Source organism: Lepidochelys kempii, chromosome 2 (assembly GCF_965140265.1).
Source record: "Lepidochelys kempii isolate rLepKem1 chromosome 2, rLepKem1.hap2, whole genome shotgun sequence".
NCBI lineage: Eukaryota > Metazoa > Chordata > Testudines > Cheloniidae > Lepidochelys > Lepidochelys kempii.
Genome location: NC_133257.1, coordinates 155,747,109 through 155,774,954, shown reverse-complemented (window position 1 = coordinate 155,774,954; position 27,846 = coordinate 155,747,109). Strand labels below are relative to the sequence as shown.

The window sequence follows — 27,846 nt, the reverse complement described above, 5'->3', positions numbered from 1 at the left end:
AAAGACAATCCCTGGGTAGGATCAAGAGGAGTAAAAATACATCCTCTGTTTGTCAGGAGGGAGTAAACAAAACTCATTTGCATGAGGGGAAGTGAACAAAACCCGTTACCTGTTTCTGAGTCATTGACAACTTGAAAGCAAATGATCTTGAATGCTTATGGATCAGTGCTCTAACAGATAAAGCACAAATAGGGTACTAAAACCACCATTTACAGACCGCCAAATCACATTGGAGAATAGGATTATCAGCTCCTTAAGCAACTATCTTTAATTTGCAGGGTAAAAGGTTGTGTTATCATGCAGGACTTTAATCTGCATGATTTGCCGGATGTCTCATGCTGCCAGTACTAAAACATAGTTGGAATTTCTAAAAATTATAGTTGACCGTTGCCTAACCCAAAAAGTGTTGCATCTGTCACAGGAGAATTCTATACAAAACCTCCTCTTGACAGATTAAGAGAAATTGATCACAGAACTAAAAATTAGTGATAGCTTAGGTACAGGTGATCCTGAGTTGATTACATTTATTGTGTGGTTTCAGAGTAGCTGCCATGTTAGTCTGTATTCGCAAAAAGAAAAGGAGTATTAGTGGCACCTTAGAGACTAGCCAATTTATTTGAGCATAAGCTTTCATGAGCTACAGCTCACTTCATCGGATGCATTCAGTGGAAAATACAGTGAGGAGATGAAAAAATGGGTGTTATCGTACACACTGTAAGGAGAGTGATCACTTACAGTGTGTATGATAACACCCATTTTTTCATGTTCTGTGTGTATATAAATCTCCTCACTGTATTTTCCACTGAATGCATCCGATGAAGTGAGTTGTAGCTCACGAAAGCTTATGCTCAGATAAATTGGTTAGTCTCTAAGGTGCCACTAGTACTCCTTTTCTGTTTATTGTGTGCAAACAGATAAAAGTCCAAACCAATAATATATGTACTTGATGTTTTTAAAGGGCCAGTTTCACAAAGCTGAATGGGAACACTGAATAGGAAAGTTATATTACCTCTGTTTGGCATTGGTGCAATTAATATCAGAATACTGTGATCATTTCTGCCTTGCATGGTGTCAAGTATCAGGGGGTAGCCATGTTAGTCTGCATCTACAAAAACAACAAGGAGTCTCATGGCACCTTAAAGACTAACAGATTTATTTGGGCATAAGCTTTCGTAGGTAAAAAACCACTTCTTCAGATGCATGGAGTGAAAATTACCAAATAAGTGGTAATTTTCACTCCATGCATCTGAAGAAGTGGTTTTTTACCCATGAAAGCTTATGCCCAAATAAATCTGTTAGTCTTTAAGGTGTCAACGAACTCCTTGTTGTTTTTGTGATCATTTCTGGTGTCAATAATTGAAGAAGGATGTTGATAAATTGGTTCAGAGAAGAGCCACGAAAATTATTAAAGGATGGAAAACATATGTTATATTGAAAGACTTAAGGAGCTCAATCTGTTTAGTATAAGAAAGAGAAGATTAAGACCGACTTGACCACAATCTGTAAGTACCTTAGGAAACAGAAATTTGATAATACAGGACTCTTCAATCTAGCAGAAAAAGTTACAACAAGATCCATTGGCTTGAAGTTGAAACTAGACAAATTGAGATTAGAAATGAGGTCCAAATTTTTATTGGTGTGGGTAGTTAACCATTGGAACAATTTACCAAGGTTTATGGTGGATTCTCCATCATTGGAAATGTTTAAATCAAGATTGGATGTTTTTCTAAAAGATGTGCTGGAATTAATTCAATAAACAGGAATTAATTCAAATAAGTGTTATGCTGGAAGTTAGATTAAATGATCACAGTGGTCCCCTCTGACTTTATAATGTATGTCTATGGGCTTGTTTTCACTATTGCGGTAAGTCAACCTAAGTTACGCTACTCCAGCTACGTGAATAGTGTAGCTGAAGTTGACATAGCTTAGGTTGACTTACCCCGGTATCTTCAATGTGCTGCGTCAACAGGAGACGCTCTCCGGTCAACTTACTTTACTCTTCTCAGAGAGGTAGAATACCGGGGTCAACCAGACAGTGCTCTGCCATCGATTTAGCAGGTCTTCAGTAGACCCACTAAATCAACCCCTGCTGCATCGATTGCAGCAGCATTGATCTCCCCATAGTGGAGACCAGCCCTATGAAAACCCTTTTGTATGTGTGTTGGTATAGGAAGTAAACACAGTCCCTGTGTATGGAAAGAGGGAGGGAACAAAATCCTTATGTGTGTGGGAGAAAGGGGAAAAAACAGTCCTATGATGAGGGAGAGGGATTTTGGGATTGTCTCAGGCCCAGCAAAGAAAAACACACTACACAATAAACCTGTGCACATAAGTTAATGCTGAATATTTACTAACATTTCTGGTGTCCCAATTAAGTTTGTTACTCTGCTATGAAGAGTAAATAAGTTGTGTGTAGCATGTTTCCTTGTTTGTTGTAGGGAGAAGGAAGCTCCTAGTGAAGTGAAATCTGTCTATCTCAGTGGAAATATGCTATGTGGACATTATGCATAATTAAGAGGTGTCCTATATCTTTGAATGTCCTTGTTTTTTAATGGTTTGTGAGTTTTTGAAGTCAAATAGATGAAATCACATCATATGAAAACTCTTGTCCAATGTCCAGAACTTCATACTGAAACTAAGGGCCTGCCTACACGGCAACTAGACACCCTCTGCTGGCCCGTGCCAACTAATTTGGGCTTGCAGGGCTAAGGCTGCAGGGTTGTTTCATTGCTGTGTAGAATTCTGGGCTCAGACTGGAGACTGAGCTCTGGGACCCTCCCACCTTGCAGGGCCCTACACCCTGGGATCCAGCCCAAGCCCGGAGTTCTACACAGCAATGAATCCATGACTTCCAGAGACCTCCATGACTTCAGCCTGTGGCAGCTAGGAGCTGCAGGATCCCCCCCACTGCCTGTGGTGGCTCAGAGTGGTGGGAGTTACTCTGCAGCTCCCATCCGCTGCAGGCGGTGGGGGGACTCCACAGCTCCAAGCCTCCACGGGTAGGGGGGGACCCTGGACTTCCAAGCTGGGGCCTCCGCAGCTGCTGAGCTGCTGCGGGCAGTGTGGGGACTCCTCAGCTCCCCATTTTGTCATGGATGTTTTTAGTAAAAGTCACGGACAGGTCATGGGCTTCTGTGAATTTTTCTTTATTGCCTGTGATCTGTCTGTGACTTTTACTAAAAATACCTGTGACAAAATCTTAGCCTTAATTGTAGGTCTAAGATACATTAATGTTCATGTTGCAACAGCAGTGTAAATAGTGTAAATCTCTACACTTTAAAAAATATAACCGGATTAGAGATCATTAAGAAAGGTTACTTGGAATTTATAAAAAGATATCTTCATAGATTCTTGGATCTTCCAAGAATCTATGAAGATATTTTTTTTATACGTTCCAAGTATTTTTTCACAAAACTAATTTTGAAACTGTATCCATTTAATTTCATTGTTAAAGTTTATGTATTTGTAAAATTTGTGATGTTGTGTTCTAGCAAACTGCTCTGCACTGGAGTGCCTACTACAATAACCCAGAGCATGTGAAACTTCTTATAAAACACGATTCTAATATTGGAATACCTGATATTGAAGGCAAAATCCCACTTCATTGGGCAGCTAACCACAAGGATCCCAGTGCAATTCTAACAGTCAAATGTATTCTGGTAAGAGAGTTTATTATAATAATTCCTTTCTGTCTATGGTCCTGTACTCGATATACATATTTTCAATTTCATGGAAGTATAAAATATGATGGATCACTCCACTGGTCCTTGTAATGCTAAACCCTTTCGTGTCCAATAACTATTTCATAAGAAATAGAATATACCTCACAGTGCACCTAGGCAGCTGTGTTTTGCTGAAGATTGAAAGGAATTCCTTCTGAACTGCAAAGGACAGTAAATTTATGGCCCAAAGCATGATATGATTATTTACATAGCTGTAAATGTTTTGGGGGCTGTAAAATCTACCCTTTTAAATAGGCATATTATTTGTCTTAATGATTTGAGCAGTGAATTTCATTAGGAGACTACCTAATACGTTGTACATGTTTCTTTTAGTTGATTCTAGATTGACTGCCACTTAATTTCGTGATGTGAATCCAGCTTCTTACGTTATGGGTCAGAGTACAAGGATATGCTAATCAATTTTCAGCATGCCTGGATCAGTTTATTCAGAATTATATAGTCCCCTCTAGAAATCTTCCTTTGTAGATTAAATAATCCTTTGCTGACTTGTATGTTTTCCTTCTCTCTCTCTCTTGTTAGAAACTATAATGACTGCACAGAGTCATACAAAATTGTTAGGGCCTAATTCTATCCTGACTTTCACTCCGTGGAACCCCAGTAACTTCAGTGACATGAAACAAGGGTATGAAATGCAGAATTGCATTTTCCCTTTAATATCACAGCAGTCTCTGTTATTTTCTACCTCTTTAAGATGTTTTTTCACGAGGCAGACATCCATTGAGCTATCTATAATGGCTGTTTATACTTAGAAGATCTTGCAAGTTGAGAACTCTTCTGCACATATGCAAATTTAGCCCAATTTGCTAAAGCACATTCATAACCTTACATTTAGCCATTTTAAATTGTAGACTATTAAAATAGTAATTTTCTGACATATATAATCAATAGTAATAATAATAATGTTTACAAAATTGTATTGGGCATCTTTTATTCCAAATATGGCATTTGAATTTTGAAGATATTTGTAATATATTCAGTACTTCGGGGTTTATTTACAGTACAAGATAACTGTAAAATAGTCCTTTTATAAACATCCCAATTCCAGTGCTATAGACAGATATTTGTTGAACAATGGGCAGTGGTTAAAATAATCAGATTTAGAGTTTTATGTTTTCAAATGTTGGAGTTGTTTAAAACAGAGATTATCAATCTTTTTCATAGTGTGGACCATCTCATAAAGAGCCTGATCCTGCACCCACTGAAGTTAGTGGCAAAGATTCCATTGCCTTCAGTGGTACAAGATCAACATCATAGTCGGGTGTTATTGTGAAAAGTAACTGTACATAGGTGGCCCTTTCTTACTCAACGGATGTGTTCCTTGCTTGCATTCAGAGCTAGGTTTTACAAGTTTAAAAATGTTAAAAGTAAGTTTTTACTATTGTTTACTCTTTCTGGAGCCAACACATCTGAGTGCATGAGTGGAAGGATTCTGTACTTCCTTGTGCATCATCAACCAACTGCTTATTAACTTCCAGCTGATTACCCCTGGATAAGCCACCAAAAGGGAAAGAGGTAGCACTGGTTTAAATGAGGAGATATTTTGACCTACAAAACCTTTATAACAGATGATGATGTATGAAAAGGAAAGAGCTCAACTTGACTCTCAGAGTAGGTTAAATTTTCAGGGCTAGCACTTAGGAACAACTGGTCATATTTGATACAGAAATTATTTTATGGAACCCTACAATGCCGTTTTCATAAACTTTCAGAGTAATGCCAGAATTTAAGCTGGAGTTCATCTCCTGAACAACTTCCCTTCTCACCTTTCTAAACCCCACAGTACTTTGTTACATGAAAAAAAATTGGGACAGAATTAAGGGTAAAAGAACAAAGTAGAGTTGCACCATCTGATGGGTGCAGCTGCTGAGTTCCATATCCCTATTTTTTATCTTTTATTGTTTATTTTTTTTACAAGTATGAGACATGATATTTATTAGTTCAAAAAGCTTCCATGGTTTCCTGCCATCTCCATTACTCTAATCACTGCTGATCACTTTGCAATTTACTTCTGCACTTTCAATTTTAACATAGTGTGAAAATCTAATCACAGCTAACCTTTACACCAGAAAAAAACACCTAGGAAAGAAAGAAGCAGCAGTATAGGAGGTGATAGGTGCTTAGTTACTTTTATATTAATTTGTCAAAAAAATCTGGAAGCACTTGTGTCCTGGACTAGGTACAACTAGTAACAAGAGTTGTTGCATGAAGCTTAAAAGATACTTCACTATTGTGGCAAAAGCAGCTCTGCAGACTATGTGGAAGTGCTCTGTGGACCATCATGCTCCCCATACTGCAGTTTGAAAACCACTAATTTAAAACTTCCTCATTAAGCACTTGGCTTCCCAAAACGCAGGAATAAATCAGAGATGAGGGAATGATGATCTTCTGGTTCCCAATAATAATACCATCAATTTGTGCACACATTTCTTCTCTAATAAACTTTGGAGTGTTCATTGAAAAAGTCATTCATTGCTATGCACTTTGTCATTTTGAATGAGCCATCTCTTAAAAATAGTGGGATTGCTTTTTCATCTTTCTGCCTTATATTCCACCTACTAAGCGGTCCAAATGCGCACAGTGACAGCCAACTGTACCCAGGAAATAACAGAGTGAGGGAAGAGACTTAATTCCCTCCCTTCATTCATTGTATGGCTCGAGTAAAAACAATTTGGCAATGTAGTAGAACTGTAAGCCATACTTCTGTTATTTTTCTAAAATTTATAATAGCTTGGCATTTGTAAAAACATTTCTTCTAATTGTGTACTTAGTTAATAGGAAAGATTCCTATTTCCCAACTCTTATTAATATACTAGATTAGATGAAACTTTGTGGATAGAATCTGTCAAATTTAACCCAGCTGTTGTGCCTGACTACTAACTTGTGGCTATATCCAGTGATAATTTACAGCCTAGTTTGGTATACTGGTCTTGGATGATTATTATTTGTGGGGTTTTTTATTTGTTTGTTTTGCATTATTTTCTAGTAAGGCACAGATAACTAATATCTATTGATTAAAAGTCTATAATTAATGTTTCCAGTGCATGAAACTGAGAACTCTTCTAGTGATTACTTAATATGGCATAGATAGTTAAATATTTACTTATAATATTACATCCAAAAATGACCATTAAGCTTTAAAATAAAGTAATCAAATGTTAGGACATTCCAGTAGTTAATATTACTAGAAATCAATGAGTCAGAAATGAGGAAATTCTAGAGTTATGGTTTATACTGCAACGTTAACTCATCCAGGTTGCACCTGTGAAATATGGTTAAATATAACCCCAAATGTATTTGTGTTATTTTATCTATTCAATAAAATATACAAGATGTGCAACATGGCTGAATTAACATTGCAGTATAAACAGTAACTATGGAATTTCCAAACTTTTCTCCTCTTGATTTATCATTCTCAACGTTGAAGCACTGCTAGTTTTTGCATTTAATATTTACAACATTTTGAAAAGGTAGGTGATTTTGGACCTGTTCCAATATCCGTGGGAAGTCAAAAGCTCCCTGTAATTTAATGGGAATTGGATCAGGCAGGCCCCTTTGTTACTAGGTGCAGTGATCAGAATGTCTTCTAGTTTTCACTGGAGCTCCCCTTTAACATGCAGATTTTTGGATGCAACCGTGTACAATATTTTCTCTTAATAATTTCCCATTTATCGTGGTCTAAACCCCACTCTGTACTAGAGAAAGTTATCCTTGCTTAATGTCTCATGGCAAATTCTTCAGTTACACCAGTGGAGTTACTCTGAATTTTCAGAAGTGAAACAGAGCAGAATTTGGCTCCAAGATTTTAATTCTTTGCCTTTATGTAGGAGATTTCCTGCCCTGCAAGCTGAATTCCACTGTGTAACACTGAGTCCTGTTTTGTTATTGTTATCCCTTTTTGACCCAAGCACCTAGCCAAACATTCAGAATCTGGTAGGTTATTCCAGTTAAGAGAAGAAATTGATCGTAGGTATTTCTTTGGTGCAGTTTTGCTTATTTACAAAAAACGTACCAAGTCCCATGTCTCTGAACACAGAAGGAATAAAATAGCAGGAAACAGCTTCTTTTGCTCACAGCACCAAGAACACTATTTTCATCCTGCACCTCTCACCCAAAAACCTCTCCTCAGGTTTCTTCCAGGGTCATACATAAGGCTGCGATTTAGTCTCCAGTATTTTTAGTAAAAGTCACGGACAGGTCAAGGGCAATAAACAAAAATTCACGGCCCGTGGTCTGTCCATGACTTATACTATAAATACCCTGACTAAACCTTGGAGTGGCTGTTGCTGCGGGGGGCCGCTGCTGTGGGGGGCGTGCCCATGAATCCCAGAGCGGTTGTAACTTGACCCATAACAAGGTTTCCCCAGCTCGTAACATCATTTTGCTGGGGGAGGGTTGTTAAAAGACACTCCTGTTTCGTAGGATAAGTGGAATTTTAAGGACTGCACTTAGTTGAGCATGTGACATGGGACACATTGAAAGCCCTGGGGTTGTGTTGTGCTGATATTGAATGGCTAGCAAAGAATGTTGTTCTTTGAGTGCTTTCTTATGTCGATTCCATTCTAGGTTTGTGCGCGCACGTGCATCATCATCGGCGATTTTTGCCTTAGCGGGATCCATAGGGTCAGCTGTGGCGCCCCCTTGAGTGCCGCACTCATACATCCCAATATTATGCGCCACCAGCCCTACGCCCTCTCAGTTCCTTTTTACTGCCCATGGTGGTTAGTCAGAGCGCCTTGGCTTGCATAGCAAGAACGTAAGCGGTTCTTAGCCCATTGTTAGTCCCATTCTATATAGTTTGTAGGTACTTAGTTAGCATTTAAAATAAGTGTTAGTTGTTAGTTTAGTAGTTAGAGTCCCAGCTGCAACTTCACCTTGGAGCGGGGCATGCCCCATTCCCTGGGCTTTAAGCTGTGTTTGTCATGCAGCTGGCCAATGCCTATCACTCACTCCAATAGCAGCTGTTTGAAGTGCTTGGGGGAATCCCATATAAAGGGTAAGTGCAGGATTTGCAAAGACTTTCGTCCCAGAACCCAAAAGGAGAGAGACATCTGCATGAGAGCCCTCCTGATGGAAGCCGTGCTGCGTCAGGTGTCAGAGCCCTCCTGACCGGATTCCACTCCTAGCACCTCGGCATCGGTGAGAAGCGCCTCACTGGCACCAGGAGCCTCCCAGCACCGTTCCCTCTCACTGGTGCCCAAGAAGCATCTGAAGAAAAAGGGCTTCCCATCACCATCCGAGAAGGGGAAGGGCGCTCTGGGCAAAGGACCTAGTTCAGGCCACATGCCCGCCCCGGAGCTACACTCAGAACCCCTAGCCCAGCCAAGGATCCAACTCCGACTCCCGGGAGCAGTAGGGGATCCCAGTTTCTACGTGGAGCTTCATTGCCTGAGACGGCCCAAGCTGCCAAAGACCTGGTGAGCCTACCAGTTCTGCAAATGTCGCACCAGGCACTGGAAGTGGCTACAGCCCTGCAGCCCAAGGGCAAGCCAGTCATGGGACCTCCCCAAAGGACAGAGGAGCACCATCGTCCCTGGATCACAGGCATTCGTCCCCATTCCCAAGGCCTAGGACCTTGGTCGCCGGCTAGAAGGCCCAAGTCCCCAGCACCATGCTCTCCTTCCACAAGGCACAGATCCCTGGAATCGAGGCACCGGTCCCTGCGCTCCTGATACCAGACAGCCTCCTGCCTACGATCACCTTGGCGCAGATCTGTATCATCCAGGCAGTCTCCTCGGTGCCGGTCCCCGCCAGTGCAGGACTGCTCGCCACCGTGGCACTGATCTTCTCTGCCTCGATACCCCTCGAGGGACTGGCAGCAATCCCCGCCCTCTAGAGACCGGTCTCCAACAAGAGTTACACACAGGCACACACAGGCCTCCACAGCCACACCCTGGTCACCAGAAGGAGACTGATCCGAGTCGGAGCTGGGGTTCAGCTCATCGCGAAGGGGTACAAATCCCCGTCGGCCCACGAGACCAGCACAGCACTAGCAGCATGGCAGCAGGGACAGTGGCCTGCTCAATGGCCATGTTGGAACCCTTGAGGGGTACCAGTGATGCTAGTTCCATACTCCCACCGCTCCTTTATGGCCGCTTCAGACAAACCACCGGCACTGGGCTCAAAACACAGTGCAGAATCCACCGCAGGGACAACTCAACAGGCACCAACACCCAAGGAGCTGTCTTCAGAAAGAGTAGGGGAACCCGCCCCTCCACCAGTGACGCCCTTGTCGTCTTCGTCGCTGGACAAAGGGCCGGGCCCTCCCAGACTGGCAGTCCCCCCGACAACTTTAAGGAGCACCAGGCTCTCCTTAAAAGGGTGGCAACCAACTTAAACCTCGAAATTGAGGAGTTGGAGGAGCAATCAGACTACTTGTTCAACGTCATATAGTTCCCCAGCCTGCATTGCACTACCTGTCCACCCCGGGGTCCTAAAGATTGCTAAAATGCTGTGGCAGACCCCATCTTTGATTCTGTCCAAAAGGGCAGACAAAAATATTTTGTCCCTGCAAAGGGGTTTGAATATCTCTTTACGCACCCACCAGTCGCTGGTCATGTCCGCAGTTAACAAGAGGAATAGGCAGGGCCAGGTTAGCAGCACACCAAAAAATAAGGACGCCAAATTACTAGAACTCTTTGGCAGAAAGATTTATTCAATGGCCAGCCTACAATTCCAGGTATCCAACCACCAAGCCGTGTTGGGCAGGTACAATTTTAATTTATGTGACTCCCTTATCAAGTTCAGGGAGGCCCTTTCACAGGACCTGGCCCTCGAGTTTGCCACGATCCTGAAGGAGGGAAAAACGGTGGCAAAGGGCACTCTCTAGATGGCCTGGGATGCTACAGACTTGGCCTCCAGGGCGGTTGCCTCTGCGGTGGCCATCAGGTGCAGCTCTTGGCTACAGTCTTTGAGGTTATCCCAAGAGATGCAGGCCACAGTCCAGGAACTCCTGTTTGAGGGTGTGGGGTTCTTCTCTGAGCTCACTGACACCAGGCTGCATTGCCTTAAAGAATCCCGGGCCATCCTGCAAGTGCCGGGCCTCCACACTCCGTAGCAGGCCAGAAAGCAGTTCTGACCTCCTCCGCCTCAGTCCTGGGAAGTCTTCCTGGCAGGGTACCTACAGGAGAAAGGACAAAGACAAAGCATTTAAGCACTGCGACCCTTTATCCTCTCACTTGCCAGCTCAACCTGGTCCTTTGAAACACCATGAGACAGGAGTTTTGAAGGTGCATCCGAGGATGGCGCTCCAGTCAAGTACCTGGATCCACCCTCGCGTTCTTCCCTCAACTGCCTGCGCCCCTTCCAATCGACATGGTCATGAGTGACATCAGATCGTTGAGTGCTCCACACAATAACCTTGGGCTACACCCTACAATTCTCGACTGCCCCTTCCTCCCACTCCCCTTCCCCGTCCCTCTCCAGGGACCCTTCTCACGAGCAACTCCTCACTCGGGATGTGGAAAACTTCCTAAGGTTGGGAGTGGTGGAGGCGGTCCCTTGGGATAAGAAGGAAAAAGGATTCTACTCCCAATATTTCCTAATCCCAATAGCAAAAGGGGGCCTAAGACTCATCCTGGACCTGCGTCACCTCAAAAAGCATCTCAAGAAGTTGAAGTTTTGCATTGTCTCCCTGGCCTCCATGATCCCCTTCCTGGTATGCTGCCCTCAACTTAAAGGATACGTATTTCCATATTTCCATTTTGCCAGGACACAGATGATTCCTCTGTTTTGTGTTGGGCCAGCACCATTTCCAATTCACAGCCCTGCTCTTTGGTCTCTCGTCAGCCCTCAGAGTGATTACAACGTGCATGGTGACAGTGGCCACTTACCCGAGGCATCAGGGTGTTCAAATTTACCCGTACCTCGGCAACTGGTTGATCAAGGGCAGGTCTCGGCATCAGGTGCGGCAGCACCACGATCTGGTTTTCTCCACATGTTGCGATCTAGGCCTATTGATAAACAAGAAAAAATCAACATTAGTTCCAGTGCAGCGCATAGAGTTCATAGGAGCAGTCCTCAACTCTACTCGGGCCAGGGCCTTCCTCTCCGAAGCCTGATTCTGCTTTTTGTCAGACCTAATCTCACGTATGCAAACCCACCCTCTCACTACTGCTTACACATGCTTGAGACTGTTGGGCCACATGGTGGCCTGCACTTACATGCCTGGCTCCATCTCAGGCCCTACAGGCATGTCTGGCATCGGTCTACGTCCCCAACTGATACAACATAGACCAGGCAGTCAAGGGTCCAGACCGCATACTGGCATCATTCGCTTAGTGGTTGGACTCCACATCGGTGATGGAGGGAGTCCCCTTTGCGGCCACGACCTCATCAGTTACCCTGGTCTCCGATGCTTTGAGTCTGGGGTGGGAAGCTCATCTGGGCGATCATGCATGGTCATTGGTCGAGTCACGATCGCTCCTTATACATAAATGTCAGGGAGCTCAGAATGGTACGTTTGGCCTGTCAAGTTTTCCTGCCTCATATAAAAGGCAAGGTGGTTCAAGTCCTGACGGACAATACCACCACTGCGTTCTATATCAGCAAGCAAGGCGATCCTCAGCCCTTTGCCAAGAAGTCCTCAGACTCTGGAATTTCTGTATTCAGCACACAATTCAGCTCATGGCCGCTCACTTCCCTGGGGCCAGAAACACTTTGGCAGATTGCCTAAGCAGGACCTTCTCACCTCGCCACGAGTGGTCACTCCATTCAGAGGTGGTCAGCATCATTTTCCAAAGGTGGGGGACTCTTTCCTGCTTCTGTGGTCGTGGGCTCAGATGTACGCCTTCCCTCCAGTGCCATTAACCCATGAAGTCCTCGTGAAGATCAAGCAGGACAGAGCGAAAGTAATCATATTGCCGGCTTGGCCATGCTAGCACTGTTTCAGCACACTGCTGGACCTCTTGGTGGCCCCCCATTACAACTACCATTCCGGCTGGACCTGTTCTCTCGAACTATGGCAGACTGTTGCATCTGAACCTGACAGCACTGCATCTGACAGCCTGGCTGCTGCATGGTTGAATGTGGAAGAGCGGCTGTGCTTGGCTGGTATCCAACAGGTCCCGCTAGGCAGCAGAAAGCCCTCAACCAGAGCAATCTACCAAATGGAAATGGTTTACATGCTGGACTTTGGATAAAGACATTCGACCCAAGAGGGCCTCACTGCAGTCAATCCTGGATTACCTCCTGCATCTTAAGCTCCAGGGTCTGTCTCTTTCATCTGTTAAGGTCCACTTGGCCACTATTTCAACTTTTCATCCTCCACTCGAGGGCAGGCCAGTTTTCGCCCGTGATATGACTGCCAGGTTCCTCAAGGGCCTAGAGCACCTATACCGTCACATCAGGGACCCCATTCCCCCGGGGGACCTAAATCTTGTGCTGTTGCAGCTCATGGGAGCCCCCTTCAAGCCTCTGGCTTCCTGCTCCCTCCTCCTCCTCTCCTTGAAGGTCGCTTTCTTGGTGGCAATAACATCTGTCCACAGAGTCTCTGAGATTAGGGCACTTAGCTCAGAGCCACCCTACACAATGTTTTACAAGGACAAGGTCTAACTACGACCGCATCTGGCCTTCCTACCCAAGGTTGTTTCCCAGTTTCATATGACTTAGGACATAATCTTACCTGTCTTTTTCCCTACATCGCATGAGTAGAAGGAGGAGCATGGGTTGCACTCTATGGATGTCAGAAGACCGCTAGCCTTCTACATTGAGAGGACCAAACCTTTCTTAAGTCACCGCAGTTATTCATCGCAGTGGCCCACAGGATGAAAGGTTGTCCAGTGTCAGCCCAGAAAATCTCATCTTGCATTACTGCCTGTATCCACTACTGCTATAAGCAGGCCACGGTGCCTCCTCCGGCAGTTGTAACTGCCTACTCAACCAGGGCACAAGCCTCTTCAGCAGCTTTCCTAGCCCAAGTGCCAATCCAGGATATCTGAAAGGCTGCCATCTGGTTGTCCATCCACATATTTACATCACGTTATGCGTTTACCCAGCAGGCCCGAGACGATGCTGGCTTTGGTAGAGCAGTATTGCAACCTGTACGATCATGAACTCCGAGCCCACCTCCAGGGAAACTGCTTGTGAGACACCTAGAATGGAATTGACATGAGCAAGCAGTCGAAGAAGAAAAAATGGTTACCTACCTTTCATAATTGGTGTTCTTCGAGATGCGTTGCTCATGTCCATTCCATTACCCGCCCTCCTGCCCCTCAGTTGGAGTTGCCGGCAAGAAGGAACTTGAGAGGGCCTAGGGCCAGCGGCGCCTAATAATATTGATGCATGAGTGCGACACTCCAGGAGGTGCCACAGCTGACCCTACGGATACTGTTAAGGCAATAATCTCTGATGACTGCGCACATGAGTGCGCATGCACCTAGAATGCGTAGACATGAGCAGCACATCTCAAAGAACATTTACGAAAGGTAGGTAACCTTTTTTTCCATTGCACCTACCTTGTTCTTTTTTCAGAAGTATATAGTTAGAGACCATACATCTGCAATACTTGATTAAATAGTTTAATACATTTTATGTTATTCTTTTAAGAAAACATGAGAAACAAGTCAAGTCTTTACATGCAATGTTTTTAGAATTCTTCATACCTAATTCAATGTCCAGTGTTGCTTATTATACCAAATGAAACCTGTCAGCTGATCAGATTGGTTGACCATGACACATTTTTTCAAGGTTTTTAAATGATCAAACTTCAGCCAGTTAGAAACTCATGTATTTATAGAACTACAGTGTTTAAAAACAAAAAATACTTGAAGGCTCTTAAATTTCCTTTGTAACACTGTGTTGAATAGTATCTTTAAGAACATAAGAACGGCCATACTGGGTCAGACCAAAGGTCCTGTCTTCCGACAGTGGCCAATGCCAGGTGCCCCAGAGAGAATGTACAGAACAGGTAATCATCAAGTGATCCATTCCCTCTCACCAATTCCCAGCTTCTGGCAAACAGAGGCCAGGGACACCATCCCTGCCCATCCTGGCTAATATCCATAGTTCTTTTTTTAACCCTATTATAGTCTTGGCCTTTGCAACATCCTCTGGCAAAGAGTTCCACAGGCTGACTGTGCTATGTGTGAAGAAATACTTCCTTTTGTTTGTTTTAAACCTGCTGCCTATTAATTTCATTTGGTGACCCCTTAGTTCTTGTGTTATGAGGAGTAAATAGCACTTCCTTATTTACTTTCTCCACACCAGTCATGATTTTATAGATCTCTACAATATCCCCCCTTAGTCCTCTCTTTTCCAAGCTGAAAAGTCCCGGGCTTATTAATTTCTCCTCATACGGAAGCCATTCCATACCCTTAATCATTTTTGTTGCCCTTTTCTGAACCGTTTCCAAGTCCAATATATCTTTTTTGAGATGGGGCGACCACATCTGCATGCAGTATTTAAGATGTGATCGTAACATGGATTTATATAGAGGCAATATGATATTTTCCATCTTATTACCTATCCCTTTCTTAATGATTCCCAACATTTTGTTCGCTTTTTTGACTGCTGCTGCACATTGAGTGGATGTTTTTAGAGAACTATCCACAATGACTCCAAGGTCTCTTTCTTGAGTGGTAACAGCTAATTTAGACCCCATCTAAATTATTATTTATATTTTCCAATGTGCATTACTTTGCATTTATCAGCATTGAATTTTGTTGCCCAGTCACCCAGGTTTGAGAGATCCTTTTGTAGCTCTTCGCAGTCCTCCTGGGACTTAACTATCTTGAGTAGTTTTGTATCATCTGCAAATTTTGCCACCTCACTGTTTATCCCTTTTTCCAGATCATTGATGAATATGATGAATAGGACTGGTCCCAGTACAGATCCCTCGGGGACACCACAATTTACCTCTCTCCATTCTGAAAACTAACCATTTATTCCTACTTTTTGTTTACTATCTTTTAACCAGTTACCAGTCCATGAGACGACTTTCCCTCTTGTCCCATGACAGCTTACTTTGCTTAAGAGCCTTTGGTGAGGGACCTTGTCAAAGGCTTTCTGAAAATCTAAGTTCACTATATCCACTGGTTCCCCCTTGTCCACATGCTTATTGACCCCCTCAAAGAATTGAAAATGGAGCTTCGTGTTTTAGAAACGGGCCAGGGGACACCGCCACTAATATGTGGTAAAGAGGAGTATCTTATGCGGTGGAGCAGTGGGACCGTCTACAAAGCTTTTTAAACCTGGAAAAAGTGATCTAATTACGTGAGAGATCTAATTATGGTTTCCACAAATACTTGAGTCAGTCCTTTAAGGACCTGTGTATGGATCTGTTCACACTACATAACCAGGGCAAAACCCATTGGTGTGAACTGAAGATGAAATACTGCAACAGAAGCTTGGGATAGATATCAAAAACATGAGCCAAAAATATTTGACAGTAACTGCAGATTTAGTATACGTAACTGGTTATAAAACTATCCAGTTCCCGCTGTACGGATTAGTGACACTTCATCTCTTGCCTATTGTGAGGCATTTTCCACTATCCATGAAGGGTATATAATTTTTCTTTCAAACTCATATAACATATTTTTATGTTTCTGATGTCTTTGTTAAACAGGATGCTGCTCCCACAGAATCTTTATTGAACTGGCAGGACTATGAAGGACGAACCCCCCTTCATTTTGCAGTTGCTGATGGGAATGTGGCAGTGGTTGATGTCCTGACCTCTTATGACGGCTGCAATGTGACATCTTATGACAACCTCTTTCGAACTCCTCTTCACTGGGCAGCTTTACTGGGTGAATTGAATAACACTGAATGCAAAACTTACTTAGGGCCATTGTCAGTTTTTTATCTTGTCTCCTATTACTATTAAATTCTTGCCTGGCACTATGCTAACTAATCTTTGTAGAATAATTATGATAGGCTATCAGACTAATTGGGAAGGAAATTCCAGAGACTGAGAACCTCCACTGAAAATGTCCTATACCATCAGACCATGCATTCAAATCTAAGAGCAGTTACTCAGAGCATATTAGCTATTCTCATTTTAAATGGGATGCATAGGTGGAAAGGCAGTTTCTCAGGCCTCAAACCAACCAGGACTTTAAAGATCAATATCAACAATTTGAATTACATCCTAATGCTTAGGGGGAGCCATTGCACTGTTTGGATCACTTGTGTTTTATGCTTCCTATAGCTAACACAACTGAGCAAGTGGGCCACCTCGTTCCGCACCAACTGTTCCTTCAGAATGATCTTCAAGGGTAACTCTCATTGAGTCCATTAGAATAATCCCATCTGGAGGTACCTAGAGACTCAGCCCAGAGGAACAGAGAAAAGCAGCTGCAGCAGGTACAGCTACACCATGAGTGGTCAATCGGAGGAAGATAAGGCCCAAATGGGGTTACCTTTCTCACTCATCAGAATCAGATCCAGAACTATTTTTAAGGGAGAGCCCCCACTACCACCACCTTTGGAGGCTCCCAGAGCTTTGTGGCTTGGGGAATGAAGAAACTCCTAGGATGATCCACTCAGCAGGAGCAGAGACAAGCACCCAGAGTAGGGACTTTCAGACACTGATGATGTCATCAGTAACTACTTTTTAGAGTTTTTACTCTGGATGGTGTTTTCCTTCACTGATTAGCTGCTTGCTCCAATGCCTTCCCACCCCCTCCCTCACAGTCTCTTTACTTCAGCCCCAATTCACTTTCTTTCCATGCTCCTCCTCTTTCCTTCTCTTTTCTTAGCCCCCTCCCTTCGGTGTTCCCTCTCCCTCTTTCCATGTAGCTAATCCCAATTCCAGCAAAAACCCCACTCTCAACAAAAAAAAAAAGTGGAACTAACAAGATGTTTGCAAACCATCATGTTTTTCACTCTGCTTGTATGTTTTATTCCTTCCCTCAATCCATTTTTTGTCTTGTCTGTTATACTGTAAGCTTTTCAGGACAGAAACCATTTCTTATTCTGTGTTTGTACAGTTCCTAACGCACTGGGGCCCAGATCCCTACTGGTCTCCTTAAACACTAGCACAGTACCAATGAGAGATAATTACGCAGATAACTATGACAAAACCACATCAGAGAGAGTTGTTTGTAACCATCATGTGAAATAAATAAGCATGACCTTTCTGGCAACCAAAGCAAGGAGTAATAAGGGATCCAGAAGATCCCCTAAATGGTGAACCTTGTTGACAAAGGATGTGCACGCCCCTGCAATCATAAGCTCTAGCATTGTGGAGGAAGGATGTTCTACTGGTTATGGGCACTAGCCTGGTACTTGGCAAATCTAGGTTCCTGTAAATCCAGCTTCCTGTAAGACCTTGGACAAATCACTTAGTTTCTCTGTGCTTAAGTTATCCATCTATGAAATGGGGCTGATAATGCTTTCCTTTTTCACAGACGATATTAAAGCTTGTAAGTGATATTAAAGATTATATTGGTGATATTAAAGATTGTAAGTTAGTCAGAGACTATAGTAATGGGAGTCAGATAATTACCTTAGATAAATCTAGATCCTGCCTCTAGTCATCCAGAGATTTGTGAGGATTGAACTTCAGTTCACCTTCTTCTAAATTTCTGTCTTAATCAGGCTTCAGAGTAGCAGCTATGTTAGTCTGTATTCGCAAAAAGAAAAAGAGTACTTGTGGCACCTTAGAGACTAAATACATTTGTTAGTCTCTAAGGTGCCGCAAGTACTCCTTTTCTTTTTGTCTTAATCAGGAATTTCCAAAGACATCACAGCTCCCAGGTTGGATAAGAACATAAGAATGGCCATACTGGATCAGACCAATGGTCCAACTAGCCCAGTGTCCTGTCATCCAACAGTGTCCAGTGCCAGGTGCTTCAGAGGGAATGAACAGAACAGGCAATCCTCAAGTGATTCATCCCCTGTTGCCCATTCCCAGCTTCTGGCAAACAGAGGCTAGGGACACTTCAGAGCATGGTTTTGGATGAGAGAGACAGAACTGTATGTTATCTGTATACTGCCCCCCAAGCAGACCCACAAAAGCATTGAATTGGAGGGGTGACTGACTAGGTCCCAGAAGAGCACTGTACAAGAGAGCCCTTGAAAGAGATGAGCAGTTACCAAACGTCACCCTCCTGGATCTTTAAGAAGAAGGAACAGAATCACTGAAGTGCCAGCCACTACTGCTATGGTCTGTGGTTGAGTTAACAGAACCTCTTGAACAGAGATATCTAAAAGCATCAGCGTGGACACCTAACATTTGTCCATTGCTAAGACTAAATCATTAGCCAAATGAAATCAGTGCAATCTGTGTACTATATCATGGCTGAAAAGTTGGTTGAGAGGGATGACAGATGTCCATGGACTCCAGAGGATACTCGTGTTGCCTGGCCAGCATATTTTCAATAACCTTACCGCAAAAAGGTGGGTTAGAAACAAGTAATATGTAAAGTTTGTCACTATCAAGAGGCTATGTCTTGAGCAAGGGCCTAACAACCTGTCATTTACAAGAAGCTGGCACCCTACCCTCCTGTAGGGGCATTAAGGATCTCAAAGATCAGTAGAACCAATAGGCCAGATCTTTAGCAGTCTAAACCTGCTCTGTTTAAGTCAATGGAGTTATGCCAGTTTACACCAGCTGAGGATATAATCATTCATATTACTGATTGTATATGATTTTAGAGCTGGCTCTTCTCTCCTCACAAGGGTTTTTCAAAGCTTAATAAGTTAAACTTTGCACTTCACCTGAAATTGCAAAATGTTACATTTGTGATAAGTAGTATAATGAAAACTTTAGCATGAAAAGGAACTGATTTGTTTTGATTCCAGAACTTGTGAGTAGCAGCAGTGCTCAGTAGATGAATATCAAGTTCTTTGAAACTGTAGGTATACTAAATGGCTTTATTTGTGAACGAGTGCAGCAACCAGAAGAAACACTGATGTCCGTGCTCCTCTCTGATATACCAGTCATTTAATGTGAAGAACACATTACTTCAAGTTATGAAGCTTTGCAAAATTCTGCTAATAAGACCTTTTCAGGCACTGTGAGGGCAAATGGGCATCTTTTGTCTCCATGAGATAGTGTGTGATATTCATCTCTCATGCTACTACCTTTTCCCTCCCAAAACCCGCAGTTCAGCCAGGAAAAAATACAGTTGGATTTTTTTATCTTTCTAATGTTGCTATTACTGACTTTTTTCCATTAACATATCCAGTCTGAGTCTCTGTAAGGCCAGTTCTACACTACAAAATGTTGTCAGCATAGCTATTCAGTGAGGAGTGTGAAAAAACACACCTACCAGCTGACATAGCTTTGTCAGCAAAACCCCAGTATAGACACAGACAAGGTCACAGACAAGGTCAACTCCCACACTGCTGTCCTGGGCAACACAGCATAGGGAAGAGGTGAGCAGCCCTCCTTGGTGAAAGAACAGGTTAAGGACTATTCAGAAAAGCTGGACATGCACAAGTCCAGGGGTCCAGACCTAATGCATCTGAGGGTGCTGAGGGAATTAGCTGATGTGATTGCAGAGCTGTTGGCCATTATCTTTGAAAACTCGTGGTGATCGGGGGAGGTCCCAGCTGATTGGAAAAAGGCAAATATAGTGCCCATCTTTAAAAAAGAGAAAGAGGAGAACCCGGGGAACTACAGACCGGCTAGCCTCCCCTCAGTCCCTGGAAAAATCATGGAGCACGTCCTCAAGGAAACGATTTTGAAGCACTTGGAAGAGAGGAAGGTGATCAGGAACAGTCAGCATGGATTCACCAAAGGCAAGTCATGCCTGACCAACCTGATTGCCTTCTATGATGAGATAACTGGGGTTCTGTGGATATGGGGAAAGCAGTGGACATGATGATATATCTTGACTTTAGCAAAGCTTTTCAAACAATCTCCTACAGTATTCTTGCCAGCAAGTTAAAAAAGTATGGATTGGATGAATAGACTGTTAGGTGGAGAGAAAGCTGGCGAGATTGTTGGGCTCAATGGGTAGTGATCAACGGTTCGTTGTCTAGTTGGCAGCTGGTATCAAGCGGAGTGTCCATGGGGTCGGTTCTGGGGCCGGTTTTGTTCAAATCTTTATTAATGATCCGGATGATGGGATAGATTGCACCCTCAGCAAGTCTGCAGATGATACTAAGCTGGGGGTGGAAGTAGGCACACTGGAGGGTAGGGATAGGGTCCACAGTGACCTAGACAAATTGGAGGATTGGGCCAAAAGAAATGTGATGAGGTTCAACAAGGACAAGGGCAGAGTCCTGCACTGAGGACGGAAGAATCCCGTGCTACAGGCTGGGGACCGACTGGCTAAGTGGCAGTTCTGCAGAAAAGGACCTGAGGATTACAGTGGATGAGAAGCTGGATATGAGTCAACAGTGTGCCCTGGTTGCCAGGAAGGCTAACAGCATATTGGGCTGCATTAGTAGGAGCATTGCCAGCAGATTGAGGGAAGTGATTATTCCCCTCTATTTGGCACTGGTGAGGTCACATCTGGAGTATTGTGTCCAGTTTTGGGCCCCCCACTACAGAAAGGATGTGGACAAATTGGAGAGAGTCCAGCGGAGGGCAACGAAAATGATCAGGGGGCTGGGGCACATGACTTACGAGGAGAGGCTGGAGGAACAGGGCTTGTTTAGTCTGCAGAAGAGAAGAGTGAGGGGGGATTTGATAGTAGGGTGACCAGATGCTAAATCCAAAATATCGGGACTGCCGCAGGGGGAGCGCCTTTTCAATTGTTACACTCACCCGGCACGTTCGGCGGTGGGAAATAAATCTTGCTGACAAAGAAAGAAGTGCCCGCCGACGAAGTGCCACCAAAGACCCAGATGTGCCGGGTGACTATAACAATTGAAGAGGCGCTCCCCATGCCTCTCACCGCTGCCTAAGCGCAAAAAAAAAAAAAAAAAAAAAAAAGCTGCACCCGAAACAAAGTATCGGGACAAACTGCTCAATATTGGGATAGTCCCGATTTTATCAGGATGTCTGGTCACCCTATTTGATAGCAGCCTTCAACTACCTGAAGGGGGGTTCGAAAGAGGATGGAACTCGGCTGTTCTCAGTGGTGGCAGATGACAGAACAAGGAGCGATGGTCTCAAGTTGCAATGGGGGAAGTCTAGGTTGGATATTAGGAAACACTATTTCACAAGGAGGATGATGAAGCACTGGAATGGGTTACCTAGTGTTAGGGGGTTTATTCCTTCACTCACTTACTTCCCTGGTCCTTCTCGCATGAACAGAAAGCAACAATACCCGAAATCGAAAGGTGCAAACAATTCGATGTTTATTGGGGTGAACTTCCAGCAAGCTTAAATACAAGTTCCTTTTTCCTTATTTTCGAATCCCAACTTACTTCCTGTTTGCCCCTAATTTATATAGTAATATTCTTAGCTATACCTTAACCAATCATTCTACTGAAATTTAACTAACCAATCCTAACATATTGTAACATGATTAGCTAACCAATTATATCCCACCACCTTAATTAGTTTACACCCAGCAAAATTAATTATACAGCAGACAGAAACAATCACAGAACCAGACAGAGACCATGCCAATAAACAATAGCAAAGTGGGAACTATAATGACAAAACAATACAGAAGTGAGGATTTCACATCCCAGCTATTGATAAGTGAGTTCTTGCCGGACAGGATGCTATCAAACTAAGTTTCCTTTTACATTTTCTAGGCACTTCCCTTTCTCTGGAGGTGATAGGAATACAATCCTGTCCTGATAGTGCCTGACAGCCCAATAGCACCTTATTTCAGTGTGACTAGTTTGAAATGTGAGGATGTGACTGTTCCCTTCCTAGCTTATGGCTGCCTCTGCTGCTTAGCCAAAGGCCTTAGCCTAAGAACAGGGCCTCAGACTGTCACAGTAAGAGAAGGCCCTTACACCAGCAGACAGTGATTTTGATTCTTTCTTTTATACCTCTAGAACTAGCCAAGTGATAAGAATACCCCTAAATTCTTAAAGTACAGGCCTTTGCAGACAGGCCTGAATATCTATATCCTAACACTCCACCCCCTTTTTTTTTTTCTTTTGGGATCCTCCTGCCCAGGTATCCCTGGAAAAACATAGGACATATGGCGACACATTTCCTGATAGGGCCAGGCATCAAGGTGGAAGGTGTCGATGCTCCATCTGTCCCACTGCCCCTTGTGTAGTACGATGTCCTGCACCTTCTCTCGTACGGGCATACCACACCTATTCCAATTAGTGTTCCAGACTTCCCAGTATAGTGGGCCCGAGAAGGTTGGGTCCGGGTTGTCTAGTACACTTGGGGGGGGGCTTACTACATTACTTATAGGTTATAATTAGTGGCTGTTCTCTAGGGGGTTGTGCCCCCCTTGATCGTTTCCATATGCAATGTAACACAATGTAACACAATGTAACAGAGGTGGGTGCTGCAACTTAGGGGCGCCCTGGGAGGCGTCCTGTCCATGTTCTCAGTTTAGGATGGGATGCATCTGGTCGCCCCACGCTCCAGGGGCAATCGAAGGGAGTCCCATGAGGGATTTTTTGATAGACACTGGAGCAGCCATCAGTTTAACCACATGGGGGCAGGGGAGACCCTCAGAAGGGACTGTGACAATTGTAGGGGCAATGGGAGGGGAGACACAGTTAACCCTGAGGCGGGGACAAATCAAAGGAATCTGGGGGGAAGGGGAGATTATGTGGGGTTGTAATGATATGCTTAATCTGTTGGGGGCAGGAGATTTACACAAACTGGGACTCGTACTGGATTTAGCCAATTGGGTGTGTTTACTGGGGCAAACGCAGGACGGTCAGGGCTATACCATTCCTATGGGGATAGCCACTATGACCATTAAGGCGGCACATGCCCTCCCACCACCCCCGGCTGGGTGGGAACACATCCCTGTGTGGGCGAAGGATAACCTGGATTGTGGTAGGGGCAGCATGGAGGTACTGATGGAGGGAGGGGACCCTCCCCCACAGAAACAGTATCCTATTCCTCGGGAGGCATTGGCAGAGGTGGGGGCAACTATTGGGGAGTTGGAACAGAGGGGACTGATTCGGGCAGTTGCATTCCCTTGTAATGCTGCTGTGTGGCCCGTGAGGAAGCCAAATGGTACCTGGCGCCTCACTGTGGATTACAGGACACTAAATGCTCTGGCCAATTCGCCAACCTCAGTGGTGGTAGCATACCCTGAAATGTTGGCTCGTATTGGACCCCAATTCCGAATTTTCACAGTTTTGGACATAGCTAATGGGTTTTGGTCTCTGCCACTAGCTACCTCGTGTCAACATAAAACTGCATTCACATGGGAGGGCAGACAATTATGCTGGACAGTCCTACCCCAGGGATATAGGGACTCCCCTGCAATTTTTCACAGATACATGAGACAGGCTCTGGAGGGGTTGGATTCAGCAAGGTGCATACAATATGTAGACGACCTGTTGCTAATGTCAGGGACAGAGGAAGAAGACAGGGAACTAACTGAGCAGGTCCTGCAAGCTTTGGCAAGAGCAGGATTGAAGGTCAATGGGAAAAAGGCTCAGATGGGACAGACAAGAGTGACCTACTTAGGAGTGGAGGTGTCTCAGATGGGAAGGGAAATCGATAAGGGACGGGTGCAACTGATCCAGTCCCTGCCACTGCCTACGGATGTTAAAAGCTTGCAAAGTTTTCTGGGTCTAACTGGATTTTGCAGGGATTTTGTGGCCAATTATGCAGAAATAGCCCAGCCTCTATTTGACCTAACCCGAGCCTCAACTTGGGAATGGTCAGAAGAGTGTACTGAGGCAGTGAGAGTGCTAAAGGAAAACCTGTCCAGTGCTGGCCTCCCCGGATGGGGAGAAATTCTTTTATCTGTATCCTTTGGTATCGGACACTACCATTGGTTGTGCATTAACACAGGAGTATGGAGCAAAGGACCGACCTGTGGCCTTTGCCTTCTAACTTTTGAGTGCTGTGGAATTGAAGTATGGATGGTGTGAAAAGGTGCCGTTGTGCTCCTACTGGCGGGGTAGGGAAATTTAAATACTTTTCGGGAATGCAGAAAGTAATAGTCCGATCTCATCATGACCCCCTGCGGCTGTTAAACATGCACACTATCTTACAGGGACAAGTGAGTGGGCAGCGTACTGCTAAATGGTTGCTGGCTCTACAGGCAGAAAACATTAAAGCAGAGGTGTTAAAGGACCCCATAGTCTGGGTAGCTGGATTACATCTGGCTGGCACCCCACACCAATGTGAAGCCAGCCCAGGTAAAACCCAACATCAGGTGTTTCGGGCGGCTAACCCCAATCAGGTAAAAGAGGGGACACTGGTATGGTTTTTGGATGTATCAAGTTGTAGGTATCAAGGGGGACGGAAAACTGCAGGCTTAGCTGTTGTGGGAATCAGAGGCAATGAGACAGTCAGCACCATTGGTTTCTCACTAGAAGCAGAGTCAGCTCAGGAGGCAGAACTGGCAGCCTTGATAACAGCTTTAAATGAAGTGGATTCCAAATTTGAGCCAGAATGTTGGGTGGTGGTAGATTCAGATTATGTATTTCGTGGTGCCACATTAATGCTGAGATGGTGGGCAGATAATCATTTCAGGGCAACAGACAGCTCCACAATCAAGCATGCTACCTGGTGGAAGCGAGTGGAGGAGCTTAGTCACTGTTTTACACGGATCAATGTGGTAAAGATAAAGGCACACAAGAAAACAGGACCCCTAAGCAAAGGAAATAATCTGGCCGATGTAGAGGCCAAGTGGGCTGCAACAGAGGCACCCCCATGGCCATGGGAGCCAGAAGAGAGTGTGCTTGTAGCAGTGTTAACAAGAAGCGGGGTGGATACAGATCGGGGAGGGCGAATTTGAGAGTTGCAGGAATCTGACCCAGGACTGGAAGGCATCATGAAACCTGGGGACAGGCATGTGCCAAAGGTGGAACTAATGGAAGGGATTCGGTGTGTCTTAACAATTGAGGGACCGGTAATGTTGTGCCCTCAGGGAAGTCGGACGGCTTTCTTAAGCTGGGTGCATGGAAGCTTGGCAGGGGGACACCCTGGGTTTGAGGAGGCACTGGGAACTTTAAAAAGGTTGTGCTGGTGGCCAGGAATGGCAGCTGATTTAAAATCACATCTGGAACGTTGTTTGGACTGTGCCAGGCACAGCCCACCTCACAAGGTGCTAAGGGGAGAATTAATGAGACAAACCCCAAGGGGACCATGGGAAAGAATACAGATTGATTACACAGGACCCCTACCACCAGATCACAGAAAAAAACAATTCATGTTGGTGGTAGTGGATGCTTTCAGCCGGTGGGTGAAAGCTTTCCCCACAAAGTATCAAACTGCCCGGGTAACTGCTACAATACTGGTAAATGAGGTATTCACTCGCTGGGGGGTCCCAAAGGTGATTGACACAGACCAAGGAGCTGCTTTTCGGTCAGATCTGTTAGGGGAGCTATCAGCCCTCACTGGAATTACACAGTTGTTCCATATTGCTTATCACCCCCAGGCTGCGGGGCAGGTGGAAAGCATGAACCGCACCATTAAAAGTGAGCTAAGAAAGGGAGTGGAAATCAGAGGAAAAAACTGTCACAGTAAGAGAAGGCCCTTACCCCAGCAGACAGTGATTTTGATTCTTTCTTTTATACCTCTAGAACTAGCCAAGTGATAAGAATACCCCTAAATTCTTAAAGTACAGGCCTTTGCAGACAGGCCTGAATATCTATATCCTAACACCTAGAGATGCAATCTCCTTCCTTAAAGGTTTTTAAGGTCCAGCTTGACAAAGCCCTGGCTGGGATGATTTAGTTGATGTTGGTCCTACTTTGAGCAGGGGTTTGGACTAGATGACCTCCTGAGGTCTCTTCCAACCCTAATCTTCTATGATTCTATTATTTTTCTATGCCAAGAGAAGAGTGATTCTGTAAGCACAGCCAATGTTATATTCAGGGTAGTGGTATTAACATGTCGATAGAAAAAATCCTTCTGTCATCTTATGCTGTATCTGTGCTCTGGGGCTTCATCTGTATAGCTGTACCAACATAGCCATACCAGCAAAGCATTTGTAGTATAGACAAGGCCAAAGTTATAAAGTCGTATATACAAACGCTGTACGTTTTATAAGTTATCAAACACAGAACTGGGGACATAAACCTTGTACTTTCATCATTCATTAAGTTTCTCTTTGAAACACTAGCCACATGTTCCATGTATCGCCTGTTAATGAAAGTTTGTCTTTGTGGCCATCATCTCAGCCAGAAGGGTAGATGAGCTTGGAGCCCGACTGGCAGAGCCTCCATTCTCTATATTCCATAAGTACAAAGTCTCATTAGGATTACTTCCAAAGTTCACCCCAAAGTACTTTCAGAGTTCCAGTTAAACCAGTCAGTCCACTTCTCTGTTTTTTCCCTGAAGTCACATGCATCTGAGGAGGATAGAAGACTTCATTCCTTCGACATATGACGAGCCTTGGCTTGCTACCTGTAAAGGATTAAACCAATCAAAAAATCACCTAAACTGTTTCTCGCCATAGCAGAATGACTCCAAAGTCAAGCTATATCTCCCCAGAGGATCTCTAAATGGATCTCGGGCTGTATCCTATTCTTCTACCAGCTGTCACATCTTCCTCCCCTCATGGATAAGGGCTTATTCTACAGGAGCACTAGCGAAATCAGTGGCATCGCTTCAGGATGTGCCTCTACTTGACATTTGCAAGGTAGCTAAATGGAGTTCCATCCACACATTCATGAGACATTAGGCTCTAATACAGGACTCCTTAGGTGATGCATCCTTTGGCTCAGCGGTCCTTCAAATGACTCTGCAACCTGCATCCTCGCACTCTACTTGAGTACTGCTTGTCATTCACCTGCAATGGAATGCACATAAGGACCAGCACTAAAAAGAAGAGAAGGTTAATTATCTTATAGTAACTGGAGGTTCTTTGAAATGTATACACCATCTGTATGCCACTACTCGTCCTCCTTCCCCTCTGCTTCAGATCATTCCTGGATTTACAGTAGAGAAGGAACTGGAGAGGTGATTGTATTGCTCCACCCTTTATACTAGGGGTGGCCAACCTGAGTCTGAGAAGGAGCCAGAATTTACCAATGTACATTGCCAAAGAGCCACAGTAATACGTCAGCAGCCCCCCACATCAGCTCCATCCCCCAGCACTTCCTGCCCACCAGCAGCCCCACCAGTCAGCGCCTCCCATCTGCTGCAATCAGC

The 27,846-nt window shown here is 44.4% G+C and overlaps 1 protein-coding gene across 6 annotated transcripts in view; it reads left to right on the top strand.

Annotated features, from left to right (window-relative positions):
- The window catches only part of INVS (inversin), a 210,353-nt gene that overhangs the window by 101,151 nt on the left and 81,356 nt on the right, over positions 1–27,846 (top strand). For 5 of the 6 annotated variants that reach the window (XM_073332511.1, XM_073332510.1, XM_073332508.1 and 2 more), the window contains 2 exons: positions 3,492–3,659; positions 16,306–16,486. In XM_073332511.1, coding sequence (XP_073188612.1) covers positions 3,492–3,659; positions 16,306–16,486 — 349 coding nt within the window. The remainder of the gene's footprint in view (positions 1–3,491; positions 3,660–16,305; positions 16,487–27,846) is intronic. The other variant, XM_073332513.1, reaches the window with a different exon arrangement.